This window comes from Puma concolor, chromosome B1, assembly GCF_028749965.1.
Source record: "Puma concolor isolate L17-30 chromosome B1, mPumCon1.1.hap2, whole genome shotgun sequence".
NCBI lineage: Eukaryota > Metazoa > Chordata > Mammalia > Carnivora > Felidae > Puma > Puma concolor.
The window spans coordinates 44,988,675-45,009,402 of NC_141670.1; the positions used below are offsets into that span (position 1 = coordinate 44,988,675).

Below are 20,728 nucleotides of genomic sequence, written 5' to 3' on the forward strand. Positions count from 1 at the left end.
ATGTTTTCAGTTCTGTTGGGTACATAATTAAAAGCAAACTTGCTGAATAATATACTAACTCTACACTTAATGCTTGAGGAACTGCCAAACTATTTTCCAAACCACTGAACCATTTTACATCCCCACCAGCAACGTATGAGAATTTCACTACTACATTTTCAATCCATGAAGATGCTATTAATTACTGAACAAAAACAGAGGTGTGCGCCTCACCATATAATAATTCTCTACTAAGAATAGTGAAATTAGCAAAAGAGAGTATATATCTGGCAAGAATACAAGGAGTAAAATGCTGTAAATCCGAGTGTACAGGTTTCCCCTGCTATCTTGAAAGTAGGACATTCCTATGAAATCTTTTGCAAGCCAAAATGGCATAAGGCGAAAAAGCGATTACCATTAATTTTTATGAAAAACGTTTGCGCAATCCCAGACCCTCAAAATAACCTTTCTGAGGCTTTTCTAATACCTTAGGACATATCCTGCTGATGGATGCACAAAATAAATCGACATAAAACACAGATGCTCACAGACACAGTTCAAAGCTATGGCAGCATGATACTGAGATGCGGAGTGCAGTTCCCAGGGAAGAAGCTTGGCGGTGCCACTCTCACTGCCCAGTTGCGCACTGCCTCTACAACTGCTTGCTGCAAAACAAACGCTGAAGCTATTTTCGCTTTTCACCTTTTTTCGTGAGAGCAAAACTCTTCTTCAGATTTCTTTTCGTTAAGTAAAAATAGGCACTAATGTAGGTCTTTCCTGAAAAACCTGAAGTGGCAATGAGGTGAACCTTCAAAAAGCGGGGGATACCTCTATTGACCAAGTTAAGTGAGTTGACCTCTCAGAGCCAACTATTTAAGCATAAAATAGGGAGACTGTGATGACATTTACGTTGCAGCCGCAGTGAAGATTAAGTTAATAATCCAAGTAAAGGTGTTTTCTAACACTGATTATTGGTGATTCAATCCTGGGCAAAGTATTAGGGGCAAAGGGCTAAATGCCGGATCCCTCCTCTTCCTTCACCGCTCCTTCCCGGCGGGAGGGGTTGCTGAGTGACAGCGGGGGCTGCAGCCACCTCCCTTCTTGGGGAGAGCCGGCCATATGAGCCACGCAGGATAAATTGTCAGAGCTCGAAAAGCTTGCCCAGGTCACTCCGGCCCCACATCAATTCAAGGCGAGAGACTCCGCAGCCTGCTACTTAGCTTAGCAAGTCAGCGCAGTATCTTTCTTCCTTTTTTAATGGTAATAGACACATTTACTATGGTCGAAGCAGGAAAGGAAAAGCAAAGAGAACACAAGCATATCCCCCCGCCCCCGCCACAATTCCGGTCTCCGTCTCTCCAATCCTCCCATAAGGAAAACAAATATGAAACCTGATCCATTATGAACTCTGGAGGTTTATCAATCCCGATGGCCCTCACCCCCCACCCAAGACTCCCCTTATCGGAACCCCCTGGGACAGATGGCGCAAAGCTTACCTGGTGGCTTCCTCCAGCTCGACCTGTCTCTGACCAGGCGCCTGCAGAGGCATAGTAGCCATCGCCTCCTCCGCCTTCTCCCGGCCAGGTGGTCTCAGCCGGGCCGCCCCCGCGCACCCGCCAGGAAATGGGAGGCTGGGGAGGTTCAGGGCGAGGAGGATACAAGGGCGGAGGTGGGTGCATGGGCACATCTCCACCCCCTGGCCCGTAGTAGCGGCCATATGACGGGCCGTCACTGGGGCCGTAGCCCGAGCGCCTCAAGGCCGACATGGGGCTCTACTGCCCCTAAGCGCTTCCCGCCCCCCACGACCGTCCCATTGCGCAGGCGCCTGCCCGCGAGAGGAACTGGACAGCAGTGAAAGGGGTCGGCCGACAACAGCCAATCCCAGACCCGGTCCCGCCCCTTCGGCTGTCGAGTCCCGACAATTGAGGAACGGAGGTCCGTGACTTTGGGGTCTGGGAAGTAAGAAGGCAGGCGGCAGCGCCGCGTTCCTCAATAGGTAGAATACGTCTTCCCTGCCATCTAGTCAATCTAGATTCCTCTTCCTCTTTTATCAGGGATGGGGAAATGTTGTCTCGGGACCGCACGACAGTCCCGCCTCTTCCTGAGGACGGGCACGTGGTACCGGAAGTGGGTGGGAATAATATGGAGGCGTTTCCGGCAGGCCCCGGCTGCTGAAAGCCGGGGCAGAAGTGCTGCTCCTCGTCGGGTCCTTGTCCCAGTCCCGCCCAGGCGGCGACTGCGGTCGGAGGAAGGTGTTGGACACGCTGGGCCACCGCCGCTGTACACTGCAGCCTTATCTCAGCTCAAAATGAACTATATGCCCGGCACCGCCAGCCTCATCGAGGACATCGACAGTGAGTAGCTCATCTCCCCTGGATGAAGTCCGGGGTGAGATCCTTCCTCCTGGGCGCGTATCTCTTCGGGAAGGGGCTCGTAGAATGAGTCTGGGGCGGGTTGAGTGTGTTTTTGACACAATTCAGGGTGTTTGGCGTTGACATCCTCCACGTGAGTGAAGAGCCGCAAGACGCTCCGTTTGCCCACCCCCTAGCCGTCTACCTCTGCCCTGCCTCTCGCAGCCTCCACCAATCCCGGGGTCGGTAAGCCACAAGCTGTAGAATTTAAGTCCTGCTGTGGAAGGACGCGGCTACTGAGGCCCAAACACCAAAATTGCCCCCCCCCCCCCCCCCGTCTACTATCTCCCACCTGCGATATATCGAAGTACCAGGTTGTTAATGGTGGATGAATCAGAATAGAGAAAGGATTCATTAAGAAACGAAAAATTTAAGACCAACAGTGGTTGGACGTAATTGACACTAAACATAGGCTTTATGCTGTGTAGTCATTGCAATATTCTTCTACCGTAAGGGTCTTAAGCACTTTCAGGTTATGATAGTAGAGATCGCTGTCAGACAAGGTCTTGACTTTTCTGGAAAGGCTGAATCACTTCAAATTTTTTTTTCTTTTTCTGTTCGACAATTTTCTTTTATTCCTACTAATAAGACATCTCTTATTGCCAGTAATTGTCCTGAAGATGAGTACAGTCCTGTACAAAAGAGGATCCAACTTAATAGTTGTCCTATCTTTCCTTTTTTCTAAGCTCTCATCTGTGAATTATTCCTCAAGCAACATTTTATAATTTTAATCGTGTGATCTGTCTCATTAACTTGTAATTGCTGTAGAATGGTTTACACGGTTTTGAACAAGTCACAACAATCACAGTTACTGTGTATGCAAATTTAAAAAGTGAGTCTGTGTGGCCCCTGGCTGGCTCAGTCAGTAGAGCATGCGACTGTTGGTCTCTGGGTTGTGAGTTTGAGCCCCATGTTGGGTGTAGAGATTACTTAAAAATAAAATCTTTAGGGGCGCCTGGGTGGCGCAGTCGGTTGAGCGTCCGACTTCAGCCAGGTCACGATCTCGCGGTCCGTGAGTTCGAGCCCCGCGTCAAGCTCTGGGCTGATGGCTCGGAGCCTGGAGCCTGTTTCCGATTCTGTGTCTCCCTCTCTCTCTGCCCCTCCCCCGTTCATGCTCTGTCTCTGTCTGTCCCAAAAATAAATAAAAATATTGAAAAAAAATTTAAAAATAAAATCTTTAAACAATAGTAAAATAAGGGGCACTTGGATGGCTCAGTCAGTTGAGTGTCCAACTTCGGCTCAGGTCATGATCTCATGGTTGGTGAGTTCAAGCTCATATGGGGCTCACTGCTGTCAACTTGTCAGTGTAGAGCCTGCTTAGGATCCTCTGTCCCCCTTTCTCCATCCCTCCCTCACTTGTGCTCTCCCAAAACTAAATATTAAAATATAATAATAATAAAATAAAAAGTGAGTCCATGATCATATTCTCTTTTTATCATTGTCTGAAATCATTTTTTAAATCAAAATTAGTGATTTTGCTGTCAAAAGAAAGTGTAGTGTGAATTGGACCATATTCATATATGAATAAGAACTGCACAAGCTTATCTGTAATATGTAATGAAATCTTCAATTTCTGTCGTCTGTGGATGCCCTTTTGCCTCCATCTCTCGTTTTGTATATCTGAATTATGTGAGGCCCCTAATACATTCTGCTGTTTTACTAAAAATAATGTAGTAAAGCCCTCTAACCCGTTCTTTGTAGATTCCAAGCCCCTTCCTTTACTAAAAAGTTTGAAACAATTCTTATGCACCCTTCACTACCCCCACAGCCACACATACAATTTCATCTTCTCTCCTCAGTCTTTCTGCGTATTCATTCATTGTCTCATCTGAGTAGGAAGTGTTTCTCCCTTTCAGTCTCTTTTATTCCTCTTTCTTCCCACTGCTTCTTCCATTAATACCCTTTTCCTCTCATATCTTCTCTCTTCCCCTAAATTCTTTCCTTCATTTATATTCTTGTGTGTCCATCTCATATTTTCTCTCAGTTACGTCTCCTCAGCAGACTCCCATTCCTTTTTTCCTATCTTTACCCCCAAACCTTTTGAATCTTCTCCATTTGACTCTACTTCCTGAGCACCTCCGTTACCCCTGCAGTCTGATTTTTCTTGTCATCATACCGCTGAAGCTGCATTCTTTTTTTTAAGTTTATTTATTTTGAAAGAGAGAGTGCCGCAAGAATGTGCGGAGGAAGAGCAGAGAGATAGAGAATTACAAGTAAGCTCTGAACTGTCAGCGTGGAGCCCAAAGCAGAGCTCAAGAACCGTGAGATCTTGACCTGAGTGGAAATCAAGAGGGTGGACACTTAACCGACTGAGCCACCCAGGTACCCCTGAAGCTGTATTCTTGAAAGGCAGCAGTCTGATGCCTTCTTCTGGGTTCTTCCCTCCCCTCTGCAGCACTGTGATACTGTTACTACTAGATTCTTAATTGTTTTCTTTTCTTGATTTCGCCAGATTGATACTTGGTGATTTTATTACCTAACTCTCACTATTCCCTAAAATAGGTGGTCCCTTAGGTTCTGTCTTTGGTGTGCTTCTTTTTTTAAATCTCTAAGAGAGTTCCTGGACTTTAATAATTATATCACCTCCCTGTGGACTTATCCAAAATTCTAATTCTGACCTCTTTGACATTCCAGTCTTAACATTTACAACTGCCTGTTGACATCTCTACATAGGTGTCCTGGTTAGCACTTCAGAATCACAAATAGCTAAATAGACTTCCACCTTAAGCTTCTTTTATTCCCAACTTTTGATAAATGAACAGCCCTGACATGAAGACTCAAAAAATTCCTACATTTCCTTAACTCCTCTCTTCAGCACTCACCCCCTCCACCCTCCCACACCTTTACAAACTCAGCTGACCAGTCCCATCATTTCGAACTACATAGTGTAGGGGTGCCTGGATGACTCAATTGGTTGAGCATCCAACTCTTGATTTTAGCTCAGGTCATGATCCCAGGGTTATGGGATCAAGCCCCACATCAGGCTCCTTGCTGAGTGTGGAGCCTGCTTAGGATTCTCTCTCTCTTTTCCTCTGCCTTTCTCTTGCGTGCATGCTGGTGCTGTCTCTCTCTCTCTTTCTCTAAAAAAGAAAAAGGATCACACAGTCTTAGTTCTCTCTGCCTCTCCGTTTCCATTGGCCTTGGCGTAGGTTTCTTTTTCATGTCTCACATTCTGCTCTCCCTTTTCTGCCGTTTCAGTGTTCAGTGTTTTCTTGTGAAGCATAATGTGAGCTGAACCTGCTTCTGGTACTTTTTGGACTTTATCTCCTGTGACTTCCCTTTACACCCCCAACTTTTAGCCAAACGTATGGATACATACAGACCTTTTTTTTTTTTTTCCTGCTGCCTAAATTACAGATTTCCCTTTCTCTCCCCTTCCCTGTCACTCTTCCCAGAGGCCAAAAATTATCTACCTTTCAAGGTTGAACTCAGATACTTCCTCCAGCTAAATAGTTTTTCTCAGTTTCATATAATTAAGATTTGCTTTCTTGTAATACTTCATTATAGCCCAAAGAAGACTACAGATTCCTTCAGGGAAGAATCACTGTCTTGTTTCTCTCTTATGCTTCTAGTAAGTACTTTATGGCATTAAAGAAATTAATGAATTTTGCTACCTATTCTAGCAACTGGCTTATTGTCATTTTTCAGTATCAGCTGAAAGTCACCTCTTCAGAGAGGTTTTTCCTAGCCACTTTCTCTCTCTCTTCATCATACTCTCCTGCTGTCTTGTTTGTTATTCCATTGCACTAATCACAGTAGGTCGTTTTTTGGTTTTTTGCCTTCCTCCACCAGGAATATAAGTTGATAAGGTTGATCACTTTGAGTCTTCTCTACTGTGTATCTCAGCCCCGGAACAACACATAGCTTTCAATAAATATTCATGAATTTTTGCTCTAGCTGATTGTCAGCATCCTTATTTCACTTGAGGCATTGTTTGTATTTAAAACCTTCCCTGATTCCAAAGGGTGAAATAGAAGCTCTTCTAAGTTGAGAGGAAAATAATTGTGGAATTAAGATCACAGAGGTCATCTAGACTAAATTTCTCAATTTGTGGATGTAGAAACTGACATGACACTGGGAGGGTTTAACTGCCAACATTAACATCTAGAGCTGGGAGTCATGCTTCCGTGCTCCTCACCCAGTCCTTTGCCCACTCTGCCACATGCTTCTGCTCCTTTTCACCACGACTGTTGTCATCTAAACCCCAGAATACCTTGGTCCTCTTTCTAATTTCCCAATGAACTCTGCCATAAATACATTGGAAGAGGAAGTGGTGGAGCTTAAATTGCTATTAACTTTTTTTTATTGTTAATCCTGTAAACTAATCCTGAAGGTAACAGTTCTCATTTTTTAAAGATCTTTTTTCCTCTCCCCAGAAAAGCATTTGGTCCTGCTTCGAGATGGAAGGACACTTATAGGTTTTTTAAGAAGCATTGATCAATTCGGTATGTACTAGTTGTGGAGTCTTATCTTCTGGATAATGAGAGACACCATTGTTACGTATTTTTGTTAATTCATGTTGAAATTGACTTACCTGCAGCTTTCTCAAGTGTCTGGCATAATGGAATACTGTTTTGAGTCATTACATCATTGTTTTCTAAATTATGATTAGGTGATTCAAAAGCTAGTATTTTCAAGTTCGTATTTCTAAAACTGGTTTTCACTAGAACATACGATTACAATGTTTTGGACTGTTTTTTTATTTTCCCCAGTAGAGGGAGCCAAATGATAGAAATAAACTCAGTCCACTGAAAAAGCTGCTCATTTGTACATTGGCTTGGGTGCCACTACTCTTCAAAGCAGTTCCTGCACTGAAGGTAATCCTTCCCTGTCCAATGAAAGTTGGATAGAAGGTATTTCTGGAAGCTTTTTAGGGATCCCAACGTTAAGCTCAAGATTTTACACTTTAGGGATACATCAGACTCAAGAGTCTCGATCTTTGTTTTGCACCTTGCATTTTTCTAAAGAGATCTATATTTGCTTCTGTTTCAAGGAACTTCTCAGTTCATACCAACATTTGTTGGATTTCTGCTAGTGGATTTGGGCATGGGGAAAAGTAACATAATTGAAACACTTTATAGGAATTGGGGAAGATAACATAGATATTTGCTTTTCTTCAAATAAGACAAATAGTACCAATTTTAAAAAGAAAAGTAGTTACTCTTAACAGATTAGAGTTCTGAATCTTAAGTCAAATTTGTCTAATTATTTGGGGGGGCGGGGGGGAGTAGCAAATGCTTTATTCTCAGTTTACCAGGTATGGTTATCTGACAGTGTGAAAAAAAGTTTTTGTATGTCATAACCCATGGATACCTGCACTGGGTTAAATGAATCCTAAGTACTGAAACAAAGTTAAATCTTTGGTAAATCGTCATATACACATACCCACACGACATAGAGAGATTGCTTTTGTCTTAAAAAATTTTGATCTCTGCAGTTGTTTAGGCTTTAGAGTCTTCCAAGTGTCCTACTCCTTTGTATTTTCTTACAGTCATGTTGATATTTTCAATTTAACTGATAAAGGAAGTTAATTTTTGTGACTGATTCCCACCAACATTCATGCATCAGTGCAACATAATCCCAAATGCTCTCTCAGTTTGCAATTGTTTAGAAGTCTCTCCCAAGTGGTATGTCTTAGTGAAATAGGAGAAGACTATTTCAAATTTTAGCTTTTGACCAGAATTAGAAAATTTTAAAATCATGTTTAGCTAAATCTTTTCTACTCAACTGATTATTTGAGTTGTGGACCTTTACCCAATAATTTGAACTAAATATCTTTGTTTCTTCCCTATACACTTATAGCTAATTTAGTGCTACATCAGACTGTGGAGCGTATTCATGTGGGCAAAAAATACGGTGATATTCCTCGAGGGATTTTTGTGGTCAGAGGAGAAAATGTGGTCCTACTAGGAGAAATAGTAAGTGAAAACTGTTAAGCTGCTGTGGGTCTTGATAATCATGCTAGTTAGGTTTCTTTTTGTCTTTTTAAGAAGGAAAAAATACATTTTTCACGTTTCTCCCAGCTTCTCATAGGAAACCACCAAATTAGCTTAGGAAAGCTAGAGTGGTAAAAGGAAAATTACAGAGAATAATTAACTTTGTTTCAGTGCCTCTTGGCATTTTAAAGATTTTGATCCCATTAGCAGCAAAGTATCATTGATTTTACTGGATACAAAAATACCATCTGGTACAAATATGTTCATTAATATATTATTTCTGTTATCTTTAATAGCAGAAAATTGAAAAACTTAATACCTAACAAGAGATGAATAGTTCAATAAAGAATGATTTATATACACTGGAATATTTTGCAGTCATTTAAATAATTGGTTACAAGTCGGTTTTCATGACATAAAGCTAATGAGCAGGGTTTGGGGGAAAGACACATTGCATGTACAATATGATGTCCCTGTTTTTTAAGGGGGGAAGGGGAGAGAATGGCTGTAGGAGAAGCCATCTGTTACCAGTCCTGAGAATAGAGTTCAGCTTCACTTGGATTCTTAGCTCACAACTAAAGAGGTAGCTGTGTATCTATGCCAGGAAGACCAGTTGGCAGGTGAAAAGTTAAGTCTTCTAACCTGTTATACTGTAGATCTGTGTGTGTAAATACATAACTGTGCATATACATATATGTAAGCATATATACATACAAAACTATTAGAAAATCATATATAACTATTAGAAATACACTTTTTTAGCTTTTTAAATTTTATTTTTAATTTTTTATGTTTGTTTATTTTTTGAGAGAAAAGGAGAGCACAAGCAGGAGAGGGACAGAGAGGGAGGGAGACACAGAAACTGAAGCAGGCTCTAGGCTCTGAGCTGTCAGCACAGAGCCTGACACGGGGCTTGAACTCACGAACTGTGAGATCATGACCCGAGCCGAAGTTGGATGCTTAATGGACTAAGCCACCCAGGTGCCCCTTATTTTATTTTATAAAGTCTATTTACTTATTTTGAGAGACAGAGAGTGAGCGTGTGTGTGTGTGTGTGTGTGTGGGAGAGAGAGAGAGAGAGAGAGAGAATGAATGAGAATCCCAAGCAGGCTCCAACACGGAGCCTGACGTGGGGCTACATGTCACCAACCATGAGATCGTGACCTGAGCCAAAAAATCAAGAGCGGATGCTCAACTGACTGAGCCACCCAAGTGCCCCTTAAGTTTTTAATTCCAGTTAACAGATTGTTATATTAGTTTCAGGTGTACAATATAGTGATTCATAGACATTTTTAAAAGAAGATAAAACTTGACTTCATGTTTTACATAAAATATTTACTTAAAAGTGCTTTCTTTAAAACCTTTGACTTTGCTTCTGATTATTGGGTTTGTCAGGAAAATCAAACTAAAAAACTTTGGCATTTGCTTAATTTTATCCTTTCCTATTTTGTTTTCAATGTAGTTTCTCAATACCTACCCACATCTTAAGTTAGGTTTACATAAGTCTTTGGAGTGGAGTGGTTTGGTCTGTAGCAATTTTCAATAATAAGTCATTTGAGAAAGTAAGAAGATAATTCTGCCAGGATCAGGTTGGTTTAGAGACCTCATGTTGAAACAGCTAGAGATTACTAATCAGTATTATCAATAAATAGCAGTATTGCTAAGTGCTGCTATGAAATGTATGAAATGGTTTTTTCTAATTTTTAAAATGTTTTTGTGGTTGCTATTTTTGGTCCATTAGATCATTTTTTGCACTGTTCAGCAGTAGAAATTGTCATCCGGTCATAATATGTAAAAGTTGAAATACAGCACTCTGGTATCCTGGGGTGTCGGGAGTGGGGCTAGTAAATGTTAAGTTGTTGCCAGTATATTAAGAGAGCTAACCCCTCTCTGGACAGTAGGAGTGTGGGTGATTATTTTTCCTTTGTTTATACTTTTCTCAATCTATTGTTTAAAGAGGAAACATACTACTTTGCTATCAGAGGAAAAGATTTAAGTTAAAATATTCATACATACTCTGCTTTGGTTTTATAGTTGTAAACACCACAGAAATGCTTTGTGTGCCAGTTAACGTTGGCACAAACGTACTCCTGTGTAGATGTATATGTGTGTGGGGAGGAATGACCTTGCATTTGTTCTTGAAGGTTCATTGTTTCCTAGGGGCCCTTTTGTGGAGAAAGTACTCTTATATGTTAATTGTTTGGATGCTGCAAAATTTCTACAGTGGTACCACTAAACACTTAACGGTTCAAGTAAGTTGAACCGTACACAGCTTATGAAATCAATAGTCAGTGTGAAGAAATTAAGTACCAGCCCTAGGGAAGCTCATACCCAGAAACCATTTAGATTCTGTGAACATCTTGTTTAAGAAGTCCCTGGATTCTGCCTCAAGGACAGTAATGCACACAGCCTTAAGTAATAAGACTGCTTGTTGGGAATTGGCATCATCATAACCACATGCATAGCTTGATGAATAGCATATTGAAAAGTCCAAGAAGCAGTACACCGGGCTAAGACCTTATCTTCCCTGCAGCTGCTACCCATAGATTGTGAGGGCAGGTTACATTTGATTAGATATATTTTGCCCAGTACAGTTAACATTTGACCCAGGGCAGGACTTGTGTAATTTATTTGGCTTTCTTTCTAACCTCTCTGGTGAGAATCTTCCATCTGCTGTCACTGCCTGTGGCTTTCGAGGCCTTGGCAGGCACATGAAGTGTTAGTATCTGGGGTAGGCTGGAGCATCTGGAGCACATCGTCAATGTGTTGATGCCTTCCCAGAATTTTATTACTGAAAATCATAGAGGAAGAGAAGAATACCTGTGTGTATTGGCCTTCCATGTTACAGAAACACAGAATTGTTTAAGGAGAATAAACAATCTGTGGATAATGAGATACTTTTATAGCAAGGTTCTGCATGAAAAGTTAGTTATCAAATGTTTGTAAGGTGTTCAGACATAAAAATATTAAGCATATGATGCCAGAGTAAGTGAAAAAATTACAGTTAATGTTTGCATTGTAGATTTTTTTAAAGTCAGTATATACATAGAAAAATTGGAAGGATGTTCACCAAAATATTGTTCTATACTGGAATTATAGATAATCTTAAAAAAAATTTTTTTCTGCTGGTCTGTTTTCTAAATTTCATACAGTGAGTGTGTATTTTTAAAATAAGGGGAAAAATGAGGCACCTGGGTGGCTCAGTCAGTTAAGCGTCTGACTCTTGACCTCAGTTCAGGTCTTGCTCTCAGGGTCGTGAGTTCAAGCCCTGCATTGGAGGTGGAGCCTACTTAAAAAATAAAATAGGGGAAAAAATAACTTTTTTTTTTTTTAATGCAAAAATATTTTAAATTAAAATAGTGGAGCCAAGCTGATTTTTAGTAACCTAACTGGTCTAATGAGGTTTTCCCTAGAAGACTTGTTGTCTTTGGGTGGGGGTACATCTTTGAATCAGTGTTCTCTACCTTAGCCACAACCCCCAGAAATTAAGCTGACTTTGATCATGTAAAAATACAAAACTTATCTAAAGCCATCTTGGCCTCAGTAACTTTTCTTTTGTGTCCTTTGGGGCTGGGGAAATAGCTATTCATACATATATATGCATATATGTCATCTTTTTAAGAAAAACAGTCCTTGAGTAATGTAGGACTTCAGATAACTTAAAGCTTTCTATACACACTGGTACTGATCCCCAATACTGTGTTCATCTAAGTATGTATTCTGTAGTAGTGTTGCCATTTCTCTGTGAAACTTCTCTGTCCTCAGGAGAAGGATATTTCAGCCGTGTCACAATCATGAAAAATAACCCAAGCCTGGCATAGGAATCCATTTGCCTAAAGATTTATAATATTTTCTATTCTTGGTCGTCAGTGGAAGTTTTTCAACCCTGCTTATTTTGTAGGACTTGGAAAAGGAGAGTGACACACCCCTCCAGCAAGTGTCTATTGAAGAAATCCTAGAAGAACAAAGGGTAGAACAGCAGACCAAGCTGGAAGCCGAGAAGCTGAAAGTTCAAGCTCTTAAGGATCGGGGTCTCTCCATTCCTCGAGCAGATACTCTTGATGAGTATTAAGTCATTTGCTCAGAGGCCATGGCTCTTGGGAAGCAGGGTTTCTCACTGAATGAAAGTGACATCCTGGTCTCCTCACACGTTTGACTAGAGACTGTAGAGTTTGGAAAGTCATTTTTATTTTGAATTCTTTCGCATGTGCAACATGAAGAAATCACGTGGCTTTGTTGTTTTTTTTCCTTTTTAATGACAAAATCATTGTTTAAGAAAAACCAATAGCAAGGACTCCTTTCACACGTCACTGTGGAGCCAGCAACTACTTCTTTATGTTGTTCTTGTTCCAAATTAGCGTTCACAGGACACATTCTTCATTTACTTGTAAATAAAATATGAATCTCCAAACTCATATTATTTCCCAAGTTTGAGTTGCCGCCAGTGAATTGACAAATTAAGTTTCTGTTCCCAAAGGTAAATGCTGTCCACGGACTGCGATTGCTCCGTTCTGTGAGAGTTCCAAGTTGCTAGTTAGTTGTGAAGGAACATTTTCAGGTTCACCCCTCTCCCCTTTTTGTATTTTTGTCTGGTAAGAAAAACGCATTTTCAGGCTTGAGGAAGGAGCTTTCGGTCCAGGTATGCAGTTACTGATGAGAACAGAAGCCTCAGTTTTGAGAAACAGCATCCCAACTGTATTTGCTGTCCTGCTTCACCGACAGCTATTCCAAACTGTGTTCCCTTGAGATCCAGCACTTTACGAAGGTGACTTCTTCTCTAAATCTTCTGTTAATTTCACGAGGTTTTCCTGTTCTTCGGATTGAGTCTTGAGCCTCTTCTATGTCCTCAAAAAGCACAAATGAAGTGGTGTTTCAGTGGCTGGTAATCTAGGTTATTCCCGGCTAACAACCCATGCGGATGCCACTTTGCTGGCATGGTGCTGATTGTACAGGGAGTGTAACAGACCGTGTTTTGAGAGTGCAGTGTAGTGTGATGGGCAGCGTACTGAACTAGGAGTTCAAACACACTGGCTGATAACTCTGTTCTCTCTGCTAATCTCTCCGACTCCATTTTTTTTAAATGTGGAATTACTCCAGATAATTTCCTTTTTGTAGTCTGTTGAGCAAAGAACTTTTCCTTAGATACTTGTATCCAATCCCTATGTATTGACAGTATTAAATATACTTAACGTTTTACAGGTTCAGGTATTTTTAAAACTGCCCCAGATATCTGTAAACCATTTGACTGCTGAGCTATTCATCATTGGATTGATTTTAAAGTAGATAATTTGTTTTTTGGTTTTTGTTTTCTTTTTAATATTTATTTTTGAGGAGGGTACAAGTAGGGGAGGGGCAAAAGAAGGGGGACAGAGAATCTGAAGCGGACTCTGTGCTGACAGGCTGACAAGCAGCAAGACTGATGTGGGGCTCGAACTCAAGAATAGCAAGATCGTGACCTGAGCTGAAGTCTGACGCTCAGCCGACTGAGCCACCCAGGTGCCCCCTTAAAGTAGATAATTTGTGAAGAAACTATTGCACGTAATGATTTATCTAGTGTTTTGCCTCTAATCTTACTGTTTAATAACCAGAATTTGTTATTAACACAGAAAGGGGAAAAAAAACCATCACCAACCTTTGAAAAACCTGTGTATCTCTACAAGAATTACAGCATCTTTTTCTGAGCACCACTGCATCAGAACATCGGACATCTTCAAGAAATTTGGATTCACTAGGTTTTCTTGTTTTTTCGGCCTCCTTCAAACAATTCTGAATGCAGTAACGAGTTATCGTTTATGAGAAAAAGGGACTTAATTTCCACAATAGAATTTCCCGGCCTTAGCAAGTTTTGATCATTGCTTTCTGACCTTTTGTCACACAACCAGCAGCTAAGAGTTTGACCCAAAGGATGAAACGACTACCTGCTTCCTTTCTTGGTCTCCAGGCTGCTCGGCCCAATGGCTCGCCCTCAGCTCTGCCCAGCCCAGCCTTTTTGCACATACTGAAATCTGGTGCTTTTTCTCCTGGACCATTGCTAGCCCTCTCTTCCATTATTAGATTTCGGAATCAACCTCAGTTCACACTTTGCTATTATCTTTAATACTTTCTTCCAATAGGGGTTTCCATGAGGCTGCCTTCTAGGGAGACAAGGATAATCTACCAAAGCCCCTTTCCTGTCCATCTTTATTCTGATGACATTGAGTACAGCAGCGTATCTCTTTCCCAGCTGTTCTTTTTCCCTTTCCTTGGCCCTTGACCTTATATTGCGTGCTCTTAGCTAATTTAAACCACAGTATCTGCTCCCCTCCCCTGGCTCTGATAAACTAACAGGTCCTAGATATTTAGTAAAGCCAGATAGTCTCACACTGTTCAATGTGCAGGGCTTTTCAGGGAAGGCCTGTCAGCGTGAACCCAGAGGTATTACATGGGTGAAGATGGCTGAAAGTGGTCTCATTTTGCTCCCAAGAGTATAGGGCTGGCAGGCTCAGGCAGAGTGCAGTACAGACAGCAGACGCACCAGGCAAGCTGTAGCCTCAGAGCCATACGTGAGATTCATAGCACTGCCCAGGTCAGGGAACCAATCCCAGGAACTACCTTACAAGAAAATACTAGAGGAGAAGCAATTAACAAACAGTTCCACACCCCCATTCTCCGCCAAAAGAAGTTCTATGTATGTACATATCTGTGGGGCATTTTTCACCTTTCCAAAGGTATGTTACCAGATGAGCTCCACCCAACTTCCTTTCCCATTAGAAGCCAGGGTTCTCAGGTAGAAAGAAGGCATCCTGGTTGCAGATGTTACAGGCCGATGCTCTCGTGTGCAAACAATCCTACAGCTTTAAGCTACAACTGACACTCTGCTCATAATGAAGGAAAGTAGCAAGAGAGTCTAGTCTGAGCTGTCTGTCACCTTGGAGTTATTGTGAGCTGAGCAGAGTGTCATCTGTGATAAAAGGTCACATGCACACATGCTCTACCAATGCCGCTGATTCCTAAGGGTGACCCCCCAACCTGTTGGAACTACAGTTGACTAGGGGCACCTGGGTGGCTCAGTCGGTTAGGCATCTGACTTCGGCTCGGGTCATGATCTCATGGTTTGTGAGTTTGAGCCCCGCGTCGGGCTCTGTGCTGACAGCTCAGAGCCTGGAGCCTCTTCAGATTCTGTGTCTTTCTCTCTCTCTCTGCCCCTCCCCTGCTCACACTCTGTCTCTCTCTGTCTCTCAAAAATAAATAAACATTTTTAAAAAATTAAAAAAAAAAAAAACTACAGTTGACCCTTGAACAATGCAGGGGTTAGGGACCCCAGCCTCCCCACACACACACTCAGTCAGAAATCCCCGTGTAACTCTTGACTCTCCACAAATTTAACTGCTGACAGCCTACTGTTGCCCAGAAGCCCTACCAATAACATAAACAACACGTATTCTGTATGTTCTATGTATCATATACTGGATTCTTGTAAGAAAGGCCAGAGAAAATGTTACTAAGAAGATCATAAGAGAAAATACATTTACCATCCTGTACCGTATGTATCTATTTATCAAAATATCCACGTATACATGTACCTGTGCAGTTCAAATACCTGCTGTTCTAGGGTCAACTGTTCATTAAATCCAAGACAGGTCAGGTTTTTGCCCATGAGACTGAACATGTGGACAGCTGGAGCCAATGAACAACCAGCAGGAGTGATTAGTAGAGACCCTTACACTGAATATGGAGATGTGCTCTTACCTTAGACTACAGCCCTCCAAGTGTGAAGAGTGGAGAGAACTGATGTAAAAATGTCTGGAAGAGCATCCCAGGGAAACATGAGGTTGCAGGTCGGGGACGACGCGTCAAGGTTGCTGGAAGGAAAGAACATACTCTTCTTTCAGCCTGTCTTCCTCCCAACTGCCGTGCCCCACCCCCATCTTTCTTTTTTTTTTTAATTTTTTTTGACGTTTATTTATTTTTGAGACAGAGAGAGACAGAGCATGAACGGGGGAGGGGCAGAGAGAGAGAGGGAGACACAGAATCGGAAACAGGCTCCAGGCTCTGAGCCATCAGCCCAGAGCCTGACGAGGGGCTCGAACTCACGGACTGCGAGATAGTGACCTGAGCTGAAGTCGGACGCTTAACCGACTGAGCCACCCAGGCGCCCCCCCCACCCCCATCTTTCATATTACCCTCCAGCAGCTCCCAGATAATTAGAGCAAGAGACTGCTTGGTGGGCGCTTGCTTTTACTGACTAAGCAGGTCTTGTATCCAGTTAGGTGATCCAAAATCAAAAGCAATTTTTCCTATCCCATCCCTTGATCTCCTAGCCTGAAAGAATTAGAAAACCAACCCTAGGAAATGGAGGCTGGCTGTTTACTCATCTGGGTGGGTGCACTTGGTTAGGACTCCCCTACCTCTCTGCTTCTCCGGTTCTGCCTGGGGTCTCTGGAAGTAGAGAATAAAATCAAGTTCTTCTTTTACTTTTCTCCTATCTCTCTTCACCACTTTGCCTCTTTTTCCCCTTTTTGTACCCATTCCCCTTTTTAAAAGAAAAAATTTTTCCCCCTAATTCCAGCCACTCAATAGCGGTTGCTGTCACTTGGCTAAACCCAGGGGTAGAAAATGGCCTCAACTGTGGCTGCTCTGGGCAGCCAGCTAGCCCCTAGCAAGGACAAAAAGAAGAGCGAGGGTTCAGTGCTGAGTGTATTTCAAGGTCAGATATCCAGATGGCCTGGGGATTTATCTCTAAGACCAGATTTTTTGCTGTATCATTTACATACAGTAAAATCCCCTCTTTCAATGTACACAGTCCTAGGAGTTTTAACAACTGCATATAGTTATGTACCCAATACTCCTGGCCCTTTGAATTTAACTGCTCCCTCCTTTCCAGCCCCTGGCAGCCAGCCACTGGTCTATCTGTTGTTGCTATAGTTATGTTGGCAACTCATTCAAAATTTTCTTAAAATAGTGTACAGGTCAAAAAAATCTGGAAGGTTAAATTTATCCCACCCACCTTCAGTTTGCTCTTCTGGATTAAGCTATTCCAAAAGACAGAAAGCTTTGTTTTCTGTGCCCAAATCCCTGGGCAAGGTGACCTAAAGTCTGGCTTACCTGTAGGGGAGATGGAGAGTGAAAGGGAAACAAGGGACCAAGTATAACTTAATAGTTGGCCCTGGTTTTCAGAGAGAAACTTGAGATTTTAAAAGGTTAAGCTGTAGGGGTGCCTGGGTGGCTCAGTTGGTTGAGCATCTGACTCTTGGTTTCGGCTCAGGTCATGATCTCACGATTCATGGGATTGAACACTCTGCGCTGACAGACAAAAGCAAGACTCCTTGGGATTCTCTCTCTCTCTCTCTCTGCCCCTCCCCTGCCTGTGCTCCCTCTCCCTCTCTCAAAATAAGTAAATAAGCTTAAAAAAAAAAAAAAAGGTTAAGCTGTATAACAAAGCACAGACTAGATTGTCTGGTTTTGCATACCGGCATCTTCATAGTTGTCTAAGTTTGGTCAAGTTGCTTACCTCAGTGCCTCGATTTCCTCATCTGGAAAATAGGTATGACTATAGTAACAACTTCTTGGGTGGTGGTTGTAAGAATAAAGTAAGTTAATATGGGTGAAGAGCTTAGAACAGTGCCTGGAACAGAAAGAGTGCTCAGCGTCAGCTACTATAATCCGCTCAATACCTGATATGTGCTGGATTCTTGGGATAGATGCCATAACCTCGATGAACTGATACTTAGCAGTCTCCTTTGTACACATAAGGATACCTTGTGAGGCACCTGGGTGGCTCAGTCAGTGAAAAGTCTGACTTCAGCTCAAGTCATGATCTCGCAGTTTGTGAGTTCAAGCCCCCGCATCAGGCCGTGTGCTGACAGCTCAGAGCCTGGAGCCTACTTTGGATTCTGTGTCTCCCTCTTCTCTCTGCCCCTCCCCTACCCGTGCTCTGTCTCTCTCTCTCTGTCTCTCAAAAATAAATAAGTATTTTTTAAAAAAAGAAATAAAATTGATTCCTCTTTCATTTAAAAACAAGAATCAAATAAGGATACCCTGTGAAATACCAGTGACCAACTTGAATTAAGGAATTAAGTACTGACTATACCCATAATTACCTCAAGTCCAACGAGTCAAATTTGCATTAACTTTCTGCTTCCCTCTCACAGTGACGCCTATGGAGGAAAACACCACATTTTTTCAATACTGAATAAGCATTTACCCTATAAGCAGCCCGGGGTTTGTCCTCACCTCCAGGCTGATCACCCTTAAGAAGTAGAAGAAAATCAGTATTTATTGAGAATTTACAAAGTACCAGGCTCTATGCTTTCTAATCATTCATTAAACATTGAATCAAGATCTCGTCATTATCTAGTACTGTGCTAAGTGCTGGGGATTCAAGAACCTGCAAAAGAGCCAAATTCTCCTAGAGTTTACAGGTCCTTATGGAGCTTACAGACATGTAAAAAGGGGGGGCCTGCACGTGTGGGGACAGGGGGTACATGAAAAATCTCTGTACCTTCCTCTCAATTTTGCTGTGAAGCGAAAAGTACTCAAATAACTTTAAAAAGGTGTATGTGGGGGAGAATGGTCTTACTGATACTGTGCTACACATTTACCAAGAGGGCCCAAAGGAAAAAGTATTGAATTCTAGTTAAAGAGCAGAGTGAGTGGGGCCCAAGGGGGATCTTTGAGGGGAGGTGATGCTGTGAGCTACCCGGCCATGAACGTGTGCACAGGGCAGGCCCCTGAGGAACTTGCTGAGCCCTGCCGGAGAAGACAGCCAGGGTGCGAAGCTGGAGGGCCCAGAGATTGGGCTAAGAAGTCTGGACTTACTCTGTGGCCTCCTGACGTATCACCTGATTTCAGCTGGGTCACACCCAGGAAAAGAAAAAGAAAACATATTCCCATTTCACAGATCAGCGAGTCCAGATGGAAGTAGTGAGTGGCTCGCAATCACGAAGCGAGAGGTGGGCCTGGGACTGAGAGTAGGACACCTGTGCTTTCCCCACTGCAGCCCCCAGGCTCCCCACCTGACCCCCGGGTGCACAGTGGACACTCAGCAAGGGGGCGTTGAAGGAATGAGTGGAGTCCTCTCTTCTCCAGGCCCTGCCTCTCTCCCTGGCCTGCTGTGTCCACCTGGTCTCCTTCCTTGGGGGCTCTGCCCTCCTCAAATAGCAAAGCCAGACACAGATGACTCCTAGAGCCAGAGGTAATTCCAGACCTGTCCCCCCACCTTACTGCTCAGAGGGACAGTGAGAGTTAACTAGTCATTCGTCCTGGAAAGGATGAGGGAGGATAAAGGGCCTTGGCCTTGGGGGAGGCCACCAGCACCCCTCCCTGAGTCAGTGGCAGCTTCTGACATCAGCAACAGCTGTGTGCCTCAGTCCCGAAGTCTCCCCCCCACCCCCAGCTGCGCCCTCTCACAGTGGCTATAACTCTCCACAGGATGGCAACAGCAGGGCCTTGAACATTTTCTGCACTGCCCGTCCATAATAAGCCCCTCCCCACTCCCCACCACCTCCACTGAGGTACACATGTGCATGAGAGCTCACGTGTACAGGCAGAGAGGAGAAGCCTGGGTACCTGGTGTCCGACTTCTGCCGCATGCCCTCTGCACCTCCTCTTTCCAGCCTGTGAAAGGTTAAGTCCCCCCCCAACCCCTCACCCAGGCCAGAGATGAACCAGAGGCCAAGGCCCATCCCTTTGGTGTTGTCTTCTCCAGGACTCCACAGGGGCTGGAAACGAAGCCTACAGGCACGCTTCCTAAGCCAAAGACATAGCTACACCCCCCCCCCCCCCCCACTGCGGCCCTGCAACTGTTCACCCAACAGGGAAGCACCAGCCTGCTCTGTGCCCCGCCTCGAGCTGAGTGTGGGGGCGGGGGGGGGGATGCGGGGAAGGGGACATGCCTCAGGGAGAAACAGTCCCACAGAAGAGACAAGCCAACACATACCAACTGTTATACAAAAGGGGACCTGAGATTATGAGCCCTCTGGGGGTAGTGACAGGGTGTGCTTCAGAGGAACAAACCATTCCAGAAGGTTGAGGTGGTCAAGGAAGGTTTCCCAGGGGAAGAGGGCCCACAGTGGGCCTCGAGAAATGGGCCTCCAGGCAGCCACCGCTCGGAGAGGAGCCCAGGACAAGGGCCTCTGGATTACTGGACCCTTCCCACTCTCCATGAGGAGTTGACAGGGCGGGTGTGGGACTCTGTTCTGTAGGGGCTCCGGGTAGTGGGCCAACCTGAACAGGTCCTGTCCCCTTCATCTTTCTGTAGTGAGGAACCCAGCAAGAGCCAGTGGGGACCGCCACTGCTCCCCACTTTTCAGGCCTTCCCTCCCTGCCTCCGGACAGCAGTGCCAGGACACAGAACTCTCTCTCTCACACAGAAGGCCCTGGGCCAGGGGCCAAGCCAGTGTGCTTCTCTCGCCCCCAATACTC

General features: G+C 43.6%; 2 protein-coding genes and 1 long non-coding RNA gene across 6 annotated transcripts in view; 1 reads left to right on the forward strand and 2 right to left on the reverse strand.

The window, feature by feature from the left end:
* BAG4 (BAG cochaperone 4) overlaps positions 1-1,937 on the reverse strand; it is a 30,204-nt gene extending 28,267 nt beyond the window's left edge. For all 3 annotated transcript variants that reach the window (XM_025921795.2, XM_086703701.1, XM_086703700.1), the window contains exon 1: positions 1,476-1,937. In XM_025921795.2, the coding sequence (XP_025777580.1) occupies positions 1,476-1,745 (270 nt within the window). In that variant the 5' untranslated portion in view covers positions 1,746-1,937. The remainder of the gene's footprint in view (positions 1-1,475) is intronic.
* LSM1 (LSM1 homolog, mRNA degradation associated) lies at positions 1,938-12,741 on the forward strand. The gene is made up of 4 exons (XM_025921740.2): positions 1,938-2,333; positions 6,767-6,835; positions 8,193-8,308; positions 12,228-12,741. The coding sequence occupies exons 1-4, from the start codon at positions 2,036-2,038 to the stop codon at positions 12,396-12,398; spliced, it is 654 nt and encodes a 217-aa protein (XP_025777525.2). The 5' UTR covers positions 1,938-2,035; the 3' UTR covers positions 12,399-12,741.
* LOC147581606 (uncharacterized) lies at positions 12,493-18,576 on the reverse strand. 2 transcript variants are annotated; one of them, XR_015250082.1, is made up of 3 exons: positions 18,406-18,576; positions 16,055-17,930; positions 12,493-13,171 (listed from the first exon to the last, which is right to left on the reverse strand). It is a non-coding gene; the product is annotated as an uncharacterized LOC147581606 (long non-coding RNA). The 2 variants fall into 2 exon arrangements; XR_015250081.1 differs by lacking the exon at positions 18,406-18,576 and having other exon boundaries at positions 16,055-18,239.
* Between the last annotated feature and the right edge of the window lie 2,152 nt (positions 18,577-20,728).